This window comes from Puma concolor, chromosome B1 (genome assembly GCF_028749965.1).
Source record: "Puma concolor isolate L17-30 chromosome B1, mPumCon1.1.hap2, whole genome shotgun sequence".
Taxonomy (NCBI): Eukaryota; Metazoa; Chordata; class Mammalia; order Carnivora; family Felidae; genus Puma; species Puma concolor.
The window spans coordinates 205,338,922-205,353,918 of NC_141670.1; the positions used below are offsets into that span (position 1 = coordinate 205,338,922).

General features: G+C 66.8%; 1 protein-coding gene across 3 annotated transcripts in view; it reads right to left on the minus strand.

Annotated features, from left to right (window-relative positions):
• DOK7 (docking protein 7) overlaps positions 1–14,997 on the minus strand; it is a 29,797-nt gene that overhangs the window by 10,052 nt on the left and 4,748 nt on the right. For 2 of the 3 annotated variants that reach the window (XM_086705553.1, XM_086705554.1), the window contains exons 3-6: positions 11,994–12,224; positions 10,818–11,018; positions 2,423–2,542; positions 608–727 (exon numbers count right to left, since the gene is read on the minus strand). In XM_086705553.1, coding sequence (XP_086561679.1) covers positions 608–727; positions 2,423–2,542; positions 10,818–11,018; positions 11,994–12,224 — 672 coding nt within the window. Of the gene's footprint in view, positions 1–607; positions 728–2,422; positions 2,611–3,600; positions 3,609–4,435; positions 4,467–6,805; positions 6,825–10,804; positions 11,019–11,993; positions 12,225–14,997 lie in introns of all 3 variants that reach the window. The other variant, XM_086705555.1, reaches the window with a different exon arrangement.

The window sequence follows — 14,997 nt, forward strand, 5'->3', positions numbered from 1 at the left end:
CTGCCCGACAACAGGCCCCTCACCTCCTCCAGCCCCCTCTACAACCTGTGCCCTCCTCCCGCCCCCTTGGCCACCACCCTCCGGGAACCGACACGAGCCGCCGTAAGATCGCTGCTCGGTACAGACTGAGACTGCCTCCGGGGGCAGGCCTGGACGGGAAGGGGAGGCCCCGGTCCTCCCGGTGCCCGGCATGGGACTGGCAGCAGTCAGAGAGGACAGACGGGCTCCCCACCCCCACCCCCAGGCAGGCCCCTGGCTGGCCGCCAGCCCCTTCTGTCTGTTTTTCCAAAAACCAAGAGTCGCCAGGAGCTGAGAAGGGGCCCTTCTGTCTCAGCACGAATGGTAAAGCTGAGGCAGGAGAGGCCACGGCCTCGTCAGGCCACGTGGCTGGTGGCCGGCAGGGATTCAGACCCAGCTCTCACCGGCTCTCAGGCAGCACCACGCCTCTGCTCAGGGCCCAGGCTGGCAAGTGGTGTGTGTGGCATCACAAGCAAGGAACAAATGAGTGAGCACAGCAGAAGGAATGAATGAACGAATGAGCACAGGGGAGGAACAAACAGGAGCCCAGAGGTCGACCCCTTCCCCGCGGCAGGTGCGGCCCACCTACCTCCGCTCCCCGGCCGGACCACATGGGAGAGGAGGCTGAGCCGCTTCTCCAGCTTCAGGGCCTCCAGGGCCTCCTGGGCCACTCGCTCCTCCGCGGTGGGGGTCCCCCCAGGGCTCGGGTCTGCGGCAGAGGGAGAGTCAGCAGAGACGCGGCTTCAGCCCCATCCCCACGGGACCCCCAGCCGCAGGCCGCATGCCGTCCAGGACATCACGGGGGGACCAGCACCGCCGGGGCCACGCTTGTGCTGATTCTGCCCCAAGGCCACAGCAGGGCCACAGGTGACCCCCAGGAGTCCCAGCTTCTCCCTACACCTACTCGCCAGCTACTGAACACCAGTCTCAGGGCACCCGACCTGCCTCCTCCAGGCCCCCGGCCACCAGCCTGTGTCCCGTGCCCGGAACGGGCAGGCCCCTACAGGGGGCATGGGTCCTGGCGACGCCCGCGTGTCCTCCTGACCACTTCCTGTCTGGCAGCCATTGGGGCAGCAAGACACTGGCATCAGACGGGCTCCCCGAGCCCCTCGTTCACATCTGCAAAGTGGGACCGGGCCACGAACGCGCAGGGTATACTCAGGGTGGGGTGGACCCTGCCCTCCCCTCCCGACTGTCAGCATGAGGAGGCCAGCCTCCCTGGGCCTTGGTGTCCACGTGGCTCCAACCGAGCAGGGTCAAGGCAAGAGGACCCCGGACAGCCCGGGGCCTGAGCTGCGGACACAGTGGAGACTGCATGTCAGGAGAGCCTGGTGATCGCGGGGCCTAGACAAAACTCCAGCCAGACGCACAGGGCAGACCCCACTGGTCCGTCCACACCGCCCGTCCACACTGTCCTGTGCACACCCTGCTGTCCACACTGCCCATCCACACTGTCCTGTCTACACTATCCTGTCCACACCGCCCGTCCACACTGTCCTGTCCACACCCTGCTGTCCATGCCGCCCGTCCACACTGTTCTGTCCACACCCCATGTCCACACTGCCCATCCACAGTCCTGTCCACACCCGCCCATCCACATCCATCGTCTACGCCACACCTGTGGTTGCAAGGCAGGAGGGTGCCAGCAGAGGGCGCCACCACACCATCCAGCGGAGCCCAGACTGTGGAGGTTCAGGCCACAGGAGCTACCCCCTGGGTCCCCAGCCCATCCCCGCTGGGACTGTGTGGGGTGTGGAGGTGGGATGAGGGGCCGCACCCTGGCTGTGCTGCCCGCACAAGGAGGCCACAGATGTGAGCTCACTGACCACGTGCTGCACGGCCAGGGGCTGTTGTCTCCCACCTGGACAGCGGGACAAGTGCCACCTCACGGGGCTGCGGGGAGCCCCGGCTATCCTGTGTATGTGCCACCCGGTGTGGCCTCGGGGACCAGCCTCTGCCCCTCCCGCAGCAGCTGGGCTCAGGCCTCCACACCGGCCCCGAGGGGAGGGCAGACCTTCCTCCAGTGGGAGAGAGGGGCCAGAACCTAGGGGTCCAGCCCTGCTCTGAGCCCCCCCAGTGCCTGGGGCAGCCTGGCCCTTCTGGGCTCCGGCTCCGCCCCGGCCCAGGGCTCGTGACGAACGCGCCCCAGCCACACCCCCCCAGTTGAGACTCCGCACACCAGGCAACCTCACAAAGCAGCCTCCGCTCCAGCTCGGACCCGGCCCGTCCTGACCTCAACCCACAGCACCAGTCGTGTGGGGCCAGGCCCCCACCCCAGTCTGGCCCGGAAGGGCAGCGGGGATGCGAGCGGTCGCCCGGGGAGTCCGGCAGCGTGAGCCCTCACGAGGTCAGCCCACCGGACCCGGCGTCCCCCCTCCAACCCAGGCCACCCTCCCACACGCACCTGGGAGAAGCGGCCGCAGCCCAAAGGGGCCCTTGGTCGGGGAGATGCCGCGGACGATGCAGTCGAACAGGAAGCTGATCTGCTCTCCCTCGGCTGAGGACAGGAAGAAGACTCCGGCCCCTGCAGGGTGGGGACAGACCCTGCTGTCAGCCGGGCCCAGTGGCCGCCAGGAGGGACGGCGCGGGAGCCTGGAGCAGACCCGCAAGATGGCCACGCGGGGAGGGAGAGCCCCTGTCGGGCCCCGGCCAACCGCGCCCCGTCCTTCAAACCCACATGGCGCGTCCGGGCGGCCCTGGGAACCTCGCTGCATCTGTAAGCCTGGTCCCCACTCTTTCTGCCAGCCTCCACGGGCCAGCAGGGGGAGCTGGGCTGCTTTGGGAGGATGTGGCCGCGGGAGGAAGCCCGTGAGGACGCCCCTGGTCACCGCAGGGGCCGCCTGGGGCAGGGTCCACATCCCAGAACGCAGCCAGGAGACCTCCGCCTCGGCAGGTGCCCCCGTCCCGCTCTCCCGACCCAGGGCTGCTCTGAGGGGGAGGAAGATGCGAGAGCTGGGCCCGCCCCACAATCGAGGTGGCCACCGCCGCTGTGGCCGGTGACACGTCCCCCCACCGCACAGGCCCCCTTCCCGGCCTTGTTCTGGGGCAGGAAACCGGGCCACGGCGTGAGGGCTGGGGCTGAGGTCTTGCCCACGGGGCCCCCGCCAGCAGAGGGCAAGCCGCGTGAGTCAGCACAGCCCGCAGCCTAACCCCGCCAGGGTGAATGAAATCCCTCACCACCCGCCCAGTGAATGGGGACAGCGGGCCACGTGGACACTCGGCTGGTGTCACCGCACAGGAATCCCTCAGCCCCGCCCTCTGCCCGCCGCCCAAAGAAAGGCAGGCGTGCCCGTCCCTTGGCTACAGGCAGACCGGGGTGGGCAGGGGGATGCGTGGGCCGCCGGCCACCATCACGGCCTGCCTTCTCGGGCTCCCAGGGACGCAGGCCAGCCCCGACACGTGGCAGGGCCCCCGTGCCCCTCCGAGGCTGCACCAGGGCTGGGGGGGGGGGGCGTGGGCAGCGCCCTCCAGCTGTGGGCGCTCCATCCGTCCAATGCCCCTGGACCAGGTGACACGCCGGCTTTAACCATGAGGAAACTGAGGCCCAGAGAGGCCGCCGGGCCACAGGGCACGTGCCGGCACCACGGGGCCTCGGGCCGGACGGATGGGCCCCCGAGCTGGGCCTTGCCAGCCGCCGGCTCACGCCCCGCCAGTGGCCGAGGGGCCGGGGAGAGGAAGGCCGGGCCGCCGGCGCACAAAGGGCCGGGCCTCTAATCCCGAGCTTACAGTCAGCTGGCAGAGGTCACGGCACAGCCAGTCCCCCGACTATAAAAAACCACGTTACGAGGGGAGCGGAGCCGGCAGTCTTCCACCAGGCGTCTGCTGAGCGTCACGCTCCCCGAGGCGCGGCCGGTGAGGCCTGGGAGCCCGGCCGCCACCCCCACACACGCCAGCGGGCTGACGCCAGAGGTTCCCTGGGGACGGCACACGTCTCCCGCCCCCGAGGGAGGCGAGGCCTCCGGGACACAGCTCGCGGGGCGCGGACCGCTGGCTGGCGCTCGGGCTCCCCTCCCCCGCCCCAGGCTCTGGGACACCCGGAGCCCCCTGAGGTGGACGGCACACCTCCCTGTCCCTCAACACCCCCGGCCCCCTGTAATGCCACCTCACCTGTCGGGACCCTGCGTACCTAACGTTGCCTTTCCGGACCCCTGACCCCAGATCGCTCACTCGGGGCCGCTTTCGGGGAGCGCCTCCTCTGGGGCGTCCCCTGTGACACCCCCTTATCTGGGTGCTGTCCTGGCCGCCCAGCCTGGTGTCTTACGGGCAGGGACCACTTCCAAGGCACTGGGCCCCAGTGTCCAGCCCAGGGGACCCCCAGCACTGGGGTGGGGATGGAAAGAGGGAAGAAGAGGCAAGCCGACCCCGCTCCCCCGACCCCCGAAAGCGTTGCTCAAGTCTTGTTTGCTTGCCTGTTTGCAGGGCCGGAGGACGTAGGGCCACTCTGCCACCTGGCCACTACGGAGACAACCCCTGCTCCGCCTTCCGTCCCCATCCACAAAGCCCCACCCGAGGGTCCGTGTCCGCGACCATCCTGGGCCTTCCGGCCAGGGCCGCCCACCGAATGCCACTACCCGAGCGATCTGTCTGCCACACGGAGCAGGGACGAGCCACCCCACCCAGACCCTTGACCCACAGGGTCACCAGCAATGAAAGAACCACCGAGTTCTGGGGTGTCCCTTGCTCTGCAATAATCAACACAGGGAGACGGGGAGGAGAGTCTGCTGAGCGGGAGGCCAGCCCTCTGCTGTGGGCAGACACTGCGGGCTCCAGGGGCCACAGGCAGACCTCACAGGCTTGGCAAATGCAATCACCCCCAGCCACGATCCCCAGTGGCATGGGTGTTGCACCCCACGGAAAGGGCCACCAGCTCCAAGGGGAAAAAAACACTCTTTCATCCAAACGTGCCATGTTCCCACTTCTGTGGGCTGATGCCCGTCGGAAGTTAGTCCTCAGATGACCTCCCGTGTCCTGACTCTGCCAGCGGGTCAGCATCCCGGCTCCGCAGAGACAAGGACCACACGGTGAAGTCCCACCGGGGAGAGAGCATTGGAAAGCGTCTGGAGGACTTCTGTGTGGAGATGATTCTAGAAAGCTCTGTCCAGGCAGCACCAGACCTGCCTGGTGTTAGACTTTCACCTGTGAGATACCCATGGCCTGTGGGTTTCCTAACAGAGTCAAACCTCTACTGATTAAAATTTCATTTTTCTCTGCCCTTGTTTTGGGAGGAAGGATCAAAGTTCAACTAAAGGAGTTCACTTGAAATCAAGTTGTAAATTTCACCCGGTCATCTTGCCCACCAGGAAGACTGTGATTAAAAACAAAACAAAGGGGCGCCTGGGTGGCTCAGTCGGTTGAGCGTCCGACTTCGGCTCAGGTCATGATCTCACGGTTCGTGGGTTTAAGCCCCGCGTCGGGCTCTGTGCTGACGGCTCAGAGCCTGGAGCCTGTTTCGGATTCTGTGTCTCCCTCTCTCTCTCTGCCCCTCCCCTGCTCATGCTCTCTCTCTCAAAGATAAACATTTTTTAAAAATTTTAAAAAAACAAACAAAAAAGAAGAAAACAGGCGTTGATGAGGCAGGGTGGGGGAGCCGGAACCCCGTGCACCGCCAGCGGGAACGCACCCGTTTGGTGCAGCCCCTGCAGAAAACGGCGCGTGGGCGCCTCCGAAACTCAAACACAGAACCACCGTCCGGCCCAGCAATCCCACGTCTGGGGGCCCCAGTAGGAGCTGCAAGCAGGATGTGAAAGAGGCACCCGACCCCCACGTGCACAGCGGCATTAGTCGCAAGAGACAAGGCAGGAAGAAACCAGGAGTCCACCGACCGAGGAAAGGACACACACGGCGTGGTCCATCCACACAGTGGGATGTCAGCCTCGAGGAAGGACCCCCTGCCACCTGCCACCGCGGGGATGGGCCTGGAGGACACGATGCTCACGAAGGCACGGATACCGTGTGGTCCCACTGCCCCGAGGAGGAGCCAGGTCATCGAGACAAAGTGGACGGTGGGCGTCAGGGGCCGGGGGAGGGGACACGGGGGTTAGCGCTCACTGGGGCCAGTGTCAGCTGGGGAAGACAAGACTTCTGGGATGGAGGGTGGGGACGGCCGCATGACCCTGAATGTACCTGATGCCTCTGAGCTGTCCGCCTAACTATGGTTAAAATGGTAAATTCTGTGCTATGTATGTTTTGCCCCAGTAAACAAACAGAACAAACCCCTCCTCCAGGAAGCAGGCTCTGTCCTGCCCGTGCCCAGGAGGCCCCCCGCACCCTCTTCACAGCCACCAGTGCAGGACGGAGCCCACACTGCAGGGCACTTAACGTCCTGGCAGCCACTCCCGCTAAGTGCCCGGCACGTGCCCCGATCGCTGTGACAACCCTGCACACGCACATGCACACACACACACGCACACACGTGCACACACCCACGTGCACATGCACATACGCACGCACACGTGCACACGCACACACCCATGTGCACACATGCGCGCACACGCACATACGTGCACACGCACACCCACGTGCACACACGCACATGCACACATGCGCACACACCCACGTGCACACACACACGTGCACTTGTCCCTGGGGCACAACGGCCCGGGCAGGACCCAGCACCACCCTGGGCAGAGTGTAGGGACATTGCCGGGTGAGCCGCGGCACTGGGCTCCGTCCCCGAGTAGGGGTGGCCTGTCTCCCTCGACGCCCAGCTTCCTGCGAGGTCCAGCTGAGGCCGCTCCTCGGCGACCCACCTTCCTCTCGGGCAGCCGGGCCGCCCTGGCCCCACGGCCACACTGGGTACCTGGGCACTCCCAGCTCAGGTAAGAGGCTCCTCAGGGCAGGTCTGGGATCTTCCACTTCTCTGCGTCTCCCCGGGGCCGGCTGAGGGCTCTGTCCATCAGCCCTTTCTCTCAAATGGTGTCCTGAGTGACCCAGCAGCCAGGAGGCCAGAGGCACCCTGCCAGCCTCCAGAGGCAGCCCCCGTGCCCCAGGTCCGGTGTTCAGGGCTGCTGTGGGAGGGCAGCAGAGGGCGTCGGCCGGCGTCCTCCCCATCCCTGCCGTGGGACACGGAGCTGAGCCGTGGGCCGGGAGCCTCGGGTGGAGACGCCAGCCCAGGCCCTGCCCTTTCCACGGAGCCCAGGTCCTCCCAGAGCCACGCCAAGGCTGGGAGACTCAGATTGACTCTCTGCCACCAGGAACACTGTGTCAACGGTGACCTGCTGACCCAGAGCCATCGGAGAAGGCGGGGCTGGTCCCATCGCCCCCGTCTATGCAGGGGGCCGGTCGGGCTTATCACAGGGATCTCCCCCTGAAAGAGCGGGACTCGGGGTCCCCTCTGGGGTGCTGGAGTCTGTGCCCCACCCACAGCCGCCCTGGGGACCGGAAACGTCTCATACCTGTCTCATACGGGCTCTGAGTTCTCCCCGCCTGGCCACGTGCTCCCCAGCCCCAACCCCCACTTGGCTTGGAGAAGCCACCGAACACGTCCCCTCCTCTGCCCACATTCCCGGGCTCAGAGACCAGGGTTTCAGCCAGCTCTGCTGGGACCACCCGGCATTCAGACCACCAGATCCCAGGGAGGCCGAGATGACGTATCAGCTGGACAGCACAGGTGCTTTAAATACACAGCAAGAGAGTTTCTCCCGGTTTAAGCCTTCGTCCTTTACTCGCTTGAAAGTCATTTAAAAATGCTCACTGTGCCCCAAGAGACTGAAGCAGTGAGCTGGACCCAGAGAGCCGGGCAAACGAGCAGAGGAGGGGCAGCACAGACGGAGGCCACTCCCAGGACATGGGCGGGGTGTTCCTGAGGGTCACCGTCCACGACGTGCCTCTGCCACAGGCTCGGGGACCTTTCTGACACCTGCTGAATTCCTCAGCATCCAAGGACCCTGATCCTTTGCAAATGCAGCTGGCTCACGTGGATGTGGAAATGCCATCGAGATGCCCTTGACCGGGGGGGGGGCCGCCAATGCAAGGGACAGAGACCTCCTCTGGGCCCCTCCTGGACACTTCCACCGGCCTTCAGGCCCAGCTCACATGGCCATCCTGGGCTCTGGGCGGCCCCCTTTCTCCCATTCCCTTTCACACCCCTAAGCCCTAAGCACACACCGTGGGCCGTCCCCAGAGACAGAGAGGCCACACTGGGAGACCCTGGACTCCCAGCCAACAAGCCCACTCCCATCTGACTCTGAACAGGCCACTGTCCACGTGCAGGCCACAGAGAGAAAATGCCCACCTGGAAGGTACCCAGAGCCACACGGAGCCCCCACGTACCCGGCCTGATGCCCCCCTTCGCCTACCAGGCCAGGACCCCACCTCCACACCCTCCAGGGTCCTGACCCCACCCCTGACAGTCACACCAAATGTCTCAGCTCTCTGAGAATTTCCTGCTCTCTGGAGAATTGTCTGTGGCCGAGGGCCAAGGGGATGTGGTCCTGGGGGGCGCGGGGGCCGGGCTCGGACTGTACCAGGAGAGGGAGACGATGTGAATTCCTTACACCCCAGACCTCCCAGGTTCCCCAATGATTCCAGCCCAGCTCTCTGTCCTCCAGATTAAATGCGCCCAGGGCCCTGGGCCCGTCAGGATCCAAATTCTAGAGCCTTCGCATCATGGGTTGAATGGTGTCCCCAAAGGCTAGGTTATACCCGAAAATGTGTCACTTGACCTTATTTGAAAAAATGGCCTTTGCAGGCATAACCAAGGGAGGCGAGAAGAGGGCATCCTGGATTGTCGGGTGGCCCTAAATCCGGTGACTCGAGTCCCATGGAGTCGGAAGAGAAGGCCCCGGGCGATGGCCGAGCGACGACAGAGGAGAGACTGGACTCACGTGGCCACAAGCCCAGGGCCTCCTGCGGCCTCCAGGGGCCGGAAGAGGCGGGAGGGAGGCTCCCCGGAGCCTCTGGAGGGAGCCAGCCGGGTCCACACCCTGACTTGGGACAGAACCGTGAGGGAACCGTTTCTGTTGCTCTGAGGCTCCAGTTTGGGATAATTTGGTCCGGCAACCCCAGGACACCGACTCACGCCCCGCCCTGGACCTGAACTACCCTCCCTCCCCCCAGGACGCCCGGGCCTGAGTGGCCTGGTGGTCTGAGCACACGTGCAGGGGTGCGCCGTGCCTCCACCCGCAGCCCTGGATCGAGGACAGCGTAAAGCCCGGCTTACGTAGGGAGAGCCGTGCGAACTCGTCCCTGACAACAGAGCCGCACGGGACCTGTCCCCCCAGGCGTTTGGCCGGCGGCCTCCGCACAGCCGGGGGCAACAGGGAAGCCTGCACGTCTGCGCTCCCGGGTCAGCGTCCCAGAGCGGGGTGGGCGTCCGGCCCGCCCGGGAACAGCATCAGGACGGCCCCAGAAGGGCCCCCACTGCATTGCCGGCAGCCCAGGGAAATCACAGCAGCCTCTGCCCACCAGAGCCAAGGCCTGACGTCCGGCGCTGTTGATCGGCAGGAGGGAGCCCACCCCGCTCTGAGGCCTCGGAGGGAAAACGTCAGTGCGTCCTATCACATGACGGCTGGTCCTCCTGACCGGCCTCCCTGGGGGCACACGCCGGCACCACCCCCGGGCGGCGTGCACCCCGTCCTCAAAGCAGCCCCACATAATGCCCCCTCCTCCAGGGGAGACCCAGCGCACCGTGGCCCCCGGCTCTGACCACCCACACAGCTGGGTGAGGGTCCCCTGCCCCCCGCCCCGCTCTAGACCCCAGAGCGCTGGGACCTCCACTGTGCCAGAACCAGGGGCCCCAAGGGCGCATCCAGCAGGGGGCAACAGCAGGCATCTCACCTGTCCCCGATGCCGGCCCAGAGGAGGCTCCCCGGCAGCTGGGCCCACCCCGGGGCTCCAGGGGCCACCGCCCAAACTGCCCCAGCCCGTGGACCCACCACAGCCAGCGACAGACGCCCTGCTGCCCCGAGCGAGGGCTCCGGCCTCACCTGCTCGTTGGTCTTTGAGGCTGACGACTTTTCTCCTGGACACAGGGCCCCGCAGGCTGCCTGCCACACAGGGCCGGCCCCTACCTCGAGACCCGCTGGGACATGGCCCCAGCCGGCCAGGTCCCCCCTGCCCGCCCTTTGCAGAGCGAGGGCCCAGCCGGCCAGCACGCGCACGGCCCCAAGCACAGCCCCTCTACCGGGGGGATCCCGGCAGGACCCAGGTCCCAGAGCCCGGTGGATGCCACCCAAACCTGGCCGAACGCGTGTGACAGACCCTGCTGTGAGCCCTTGCGGTCGTCACCCTCACGTGAGCCTGTGGGGTGGGGGACTGGTGCCCCTCTGTGGAGCACGCAAGGGAGCGGGCCCCAATCGCCGTCGGGGGGGGTCCCAGGCTGAACGGAGATGGGGGCGCACAGCTACCCCCCCCAGCACACCCGGTGGCCCTCGGGGCTCTGAGGGGGGCGCATCTGTAACATTGGGATAGCTTTTCACCTGCCCCTGCCCCACCCCCGGGCACGGTGTGTCCACGGGGCATCCTTGGTCCACATGTGTCCCGGCATACCCCCCCCCACACACACACATTCATTCTTCCCCCCTTTTTTTGTTTCTCACTCAGTCCGAACACTGTGACTTCAGGCACAAGGCCATGCGTCGTGACAGGCAGGCCTGGCTGCAGGGGTGCGGGTGGGCTGCAGCCGGAGGGTCCGTCCTCCCTCCTCGGCGGCCTCAGCGCTGAGCACTGGGCTGTGAGACGCCTGGCCTCGCCCACCACTTTTCCAAGACGCCAGCCAAGCGAGCACACGGGTGGGGCGGGCGGCTCCAGGCCGAGGGTTTTGGGGTGAAGCCGAACCCCGAGCGGCCCCGCATACTTACAGTACCCACACCTGGTCCCGCCTTCGAAGATGAATCCACCGGGCACGGCCCCGTAGCGCCGGAGGTCAGACAGCTTCCACTGCCCCGCGACAGCCGGAGGGATGTCCCTGGCCACGACGAGGACGTCGTTGCAGAGGTGAAGGGTGGCGGGGCCGCTCTCCAGCTTGGTGCCTGGAGCCACCGTCACGTGGAACCTGTGCACTGAGGGCAGGGCAGGGGTGGGGGGGCATCACTGGAAGCGGAGGCCGGGCAGAGGGGGGGCAGCTCCCAGGCGTCCGTCCTGACGGCGGGATGCCCTCAGCTCCCGGCCCGGGCACCCGTCACCACCTCTGTTTGGAGGCAGGCAGGCCCTCGGGGGGGCCGCCCTGCCCACGCGCCGCCCCCCCCCCCCCGCCCCGGTCCTCACAAGCCGGACCCGGCCTCCTCAGCCGGCTCCCGAGAGAGCCCCCTCCTCGGGCCCCCAACGCTCAGCGGCAGAGGCCAGTGAAACTGTAACGATTATTTTAAGCAAATAAAAATTAAGGCAAAAGTCCGTGAGGAGCCAAGTATCAAAGGTCTGAATAAAGACGAGGCCGCTCAGGGTTTCGGGGTTGGGTCAGGAAGGAAGGGGAAGGGCCGTGCAGGCTTGCAACCTGTCCTCCCCCCAGATGTTGGTACTGCGTTCATCACTGGCTTGTGCGAGATCTTGATGTTTCTAAAGGCTGTGCTCCTTGGCGTCCGCTGTGAGGGCCGCCCGCCCTCATCCGGGCCCTCCTCTGGGCCCGGCCTGGCGACCCCGCCTCCCTGGCTCAGGCGCCCCCAGCGGGGTGCAGCGGGACGCTGACTGTGGCCTCGCTCCCCCAGAACCTGGCTCCGGGCAGGGGAGGGGCCGAACAGCAGGCCTGTGGAAGCTCCCTCTGCTTGGCCAGCGCCCGCTCGGGGTAACGGCTCTAGTTCTGATGGGATCCAGTCAGGAGCTCGGAAGGTCCCGGGGCCCCAGCTGCTCCCCCCACGCCCCTCCCCTCACAGGCCCCGAGCGCGACCGCCCACCCCAAGCGCAGAGCCTGGGGGGGGGGGGGGGCGGGCAGGTGCTCGGCAAACCCTCCCGCATCGCACCCTGGAGTCGCATCGCGGCCCCTGCGGCCTGTGGATGAGGGCCCCACGGGACGCGGGGTCTGTCGCCCTGGCCTCACTCACCCTCACCGAGCGCGTAGCGGATCCGAGCGTCCCAGGCGCACATGGCCTCGCGGCTGTCGAAGCCCAGCATGACGGCCTGGGACAGGCAGACGATGGCCAGCGTGTGGGCCAGGCCCTCGTAGGGCAGGCCGGGCTCCAGGCCGCAGATGTCCTCCAGCATCAGGCTGCTGCGCTCCCGCAGGCCCTTGGCTCGCTCAGACTTGTCCTTGTAGGCCAGCATCAGGAGGCAGTCTGCGAGGGCGCCGGACGAGGCACGGTGGGCTGGCAACACCACGCCCCAAGCCCCCGGCGTCCCCCGCCCAGAGAGTCCCGGCTTTGAGGTACAACCCCAAGCGAGCCACCCAGCCGCCCTGAGGAGGCACAGTCTCTTCATCTTCCAGGGGCGTCGCCCACCCTGCACGGCCCACAGGCCACAGGGGCAGAAGTGGGCCCGGGACACTTGGGCCCGACCCCATCCCCCACCAGGGCACCCACCCTGCCCCAGGCTCTGGGACCCACAGGGGCCACCCCCAGGGGCCGCCGGGCCCACGGGAGCTGTGGCCCGAGGCCTGCGGGGACGGGCCCCCTTCCCGTGCACCTCCTGGGTCTCTCGTCCTCCAGGGGGTGCGCTGGACTCCAGCCCTCGGGGAGGAAGCCACTGCCCCCTCGGGCCCACTGCCGGACCCCATGCCAGCCCGCCGGCAAGACTGGCAGGTGCCACGCCTCGGTCCTAGAGTCCCCGTTTTCCCTCAGCATCATGGTCGCCGGCCCCGTCATCCCAGCGGGACAGCAAGCCAGAGCTGCTGAGGCCGCACGCGGCCCCGGGTGCGGCCCCCACGCCGTCCACCTGCACCGGTCCAGGCACGCCACAAAGGATCAGATGGCCCTGGGCCCCCCGCGGGCCTGCCTAACAGAGCGTCCCCACCTGCCCGGGCCCCGGCCACCCGTTCTTCTGTGAGGGTGGAGGGCTCGGGGGCCTGACGTGACGCCGAGGCACCTTTCAGTGTGAGATGCCCCAAATCCCACGAGAAAGCTGGAGGAATCAGGCCCCTGGCGAGAGCCGGAGAGGGTGGGGGAGGAAGCTGTGGGGACCCCGCGGAAGGGGCGCGGTGATGTTCCCACTCTGGCCTCTGAGAGCAGGCCCCCCCCCCAACCCACGTGACCACCACATCCCGCAAGAACTCGACACACACGGATCACTGCAGCCGAATCGGGGACAAGTCACGGTTGTGAGCCACGTGCTTCCTGCCGTGCGAGGCCCGGCAAACCACAGCAACGGCCCCTCCGAGGGCCCACGGGGGTCCACAGACCTCCCTGGTCAGGGCCGAGGGCAGCGTCAGCCCCCAACGCACCTCTGTCCTTGCGGCATGAAGCGGCCGCAAAGTCAGGGGGACCGCGAGCCTGCTGCCCGTCCCGCTCGCAAACCCGTCCTTCGTGTCTGAGACGCTCACATCAGGAAAGAGCAAACACGTTCCCGTTTTGAGGGGGAAAAGCCCAGAAGCCACAGAAACCCACGTGCTCCCCTGAGCCTTCTGGTGTGTGTTCTCTCCCAGGACCAGCCTGGGAAGAGGCTGTGGCTTCGGCCCACTCCCTTTGGAAGCTCACAGCCGGGCCACAGAGAAATAAGGCACACGGGCTGCAAAGGACATGTGTCATTGCAGACACATCCCCTCACGTGTCACCGGAGAAGTCAGGCCCCGGAGCCAAGAAAGAGCCTGGGTAAGGGCCTCCGCACGGGACAAAGGGAGCTGCAGGGAGGAGGTAGCACACGTGAGGGGACAGCCCCGCCTCCCGGCCCCCGCAGCCCCGGTCCCTGGTCCGACAAGCAGCCGCCACCCGGTCCCTGCAGCAGGCTCTGCGGTCCCTCACAGCACTTTTTCCAGCCGGGTCTGTGCCTTGTCCAGTTGCTGTCCCCACTCCCACCAGCCCCGCGGGTGAGCTCTTGAAGGCAGGCCCCCTTCCGCTTGTGCACAGTGACATCCCCGGTGCCCCGCACGAGGACGGTGCGGGGTGATCTGTCACTTTAGGCCCGGCCCGACCTGCACGGCGGAGCGAGACTGTCACCTCCTTTGTTCTAGGAGTTATGCTCCCAGGAACATAGCCACAAGCAGGGTCGGCACACCTTCCTGTAAAGAGCCAGACAGTAACCGTTTGGCTTCATGGGCTACACAAGGTCCGTCGCGGCGGCCCGACTGTGAGGACAACAGAGTAACACGCGAGTGAGTGGCCGTGTTCCGATACAACTTTACTACAAGAGGCCCGCCGTGGCTCCGGGCTGCGGTCGGCCGACTCCGGGGCTAGAGTCGAGGCGGCTACAAGGGCCACGCCCTCCGGCTGCCTCCCACGGCCGGGCGGGCGCCCCCATCCCAGACCTGCGCACCCATGGGACGGGTTTTGGGGGCCCGCGTGTGAGCGCCACACGTGTCCCCGAGCCTGTCTAATCTCCTCGGGGCTGAGCGGCCGCCATCCCGTCCCGTATGGACACAACCGCGGGCACCCTCGCCCATCCGCCGGGGGCCGATCAGGCCCCGGAAGACGCGTCCACGCCTGACCCCAGAGCGTGGGAGCACCACCTTATTGGTCAAGTTAAGGACCTCCAAGTGAGGTGGTCCCGGGTCGTCCGGGGGAGCCCAGATCTAACCGCGAGCGTCCTCACAAGGCACAGGCCAGAGGACAGACGCAGAGAGGAGGAGGCCACGTGAGGACCGTCGCAGAGTGATGGGGCCGCAGGCGGAGCGCCTCAGCCTCGAGGAGCTGGAAGAGGCGGGTGGGAGCCTCCCCAGGGCCTTCCGCGAGGAGCGTGGCCCTGCCGACACCTTGATTTTGGACCTCCAGCCCTGGGGACCATGAGAGAGCGGGTCTCTGCAGCCCAGGAACCTGGGACGTCCTCCAAGTCACTGCTCGCGTTTCTAAACGTGGACGGAAAGGCCGGGCACAGCCACGGCCACGGCCACGGCCTGGTCTCGGCCGGAGCAGCTCGGGTCCACCCCATGCTCAGTGCTCCGAGCCCCCCAGCAGCTCGGCT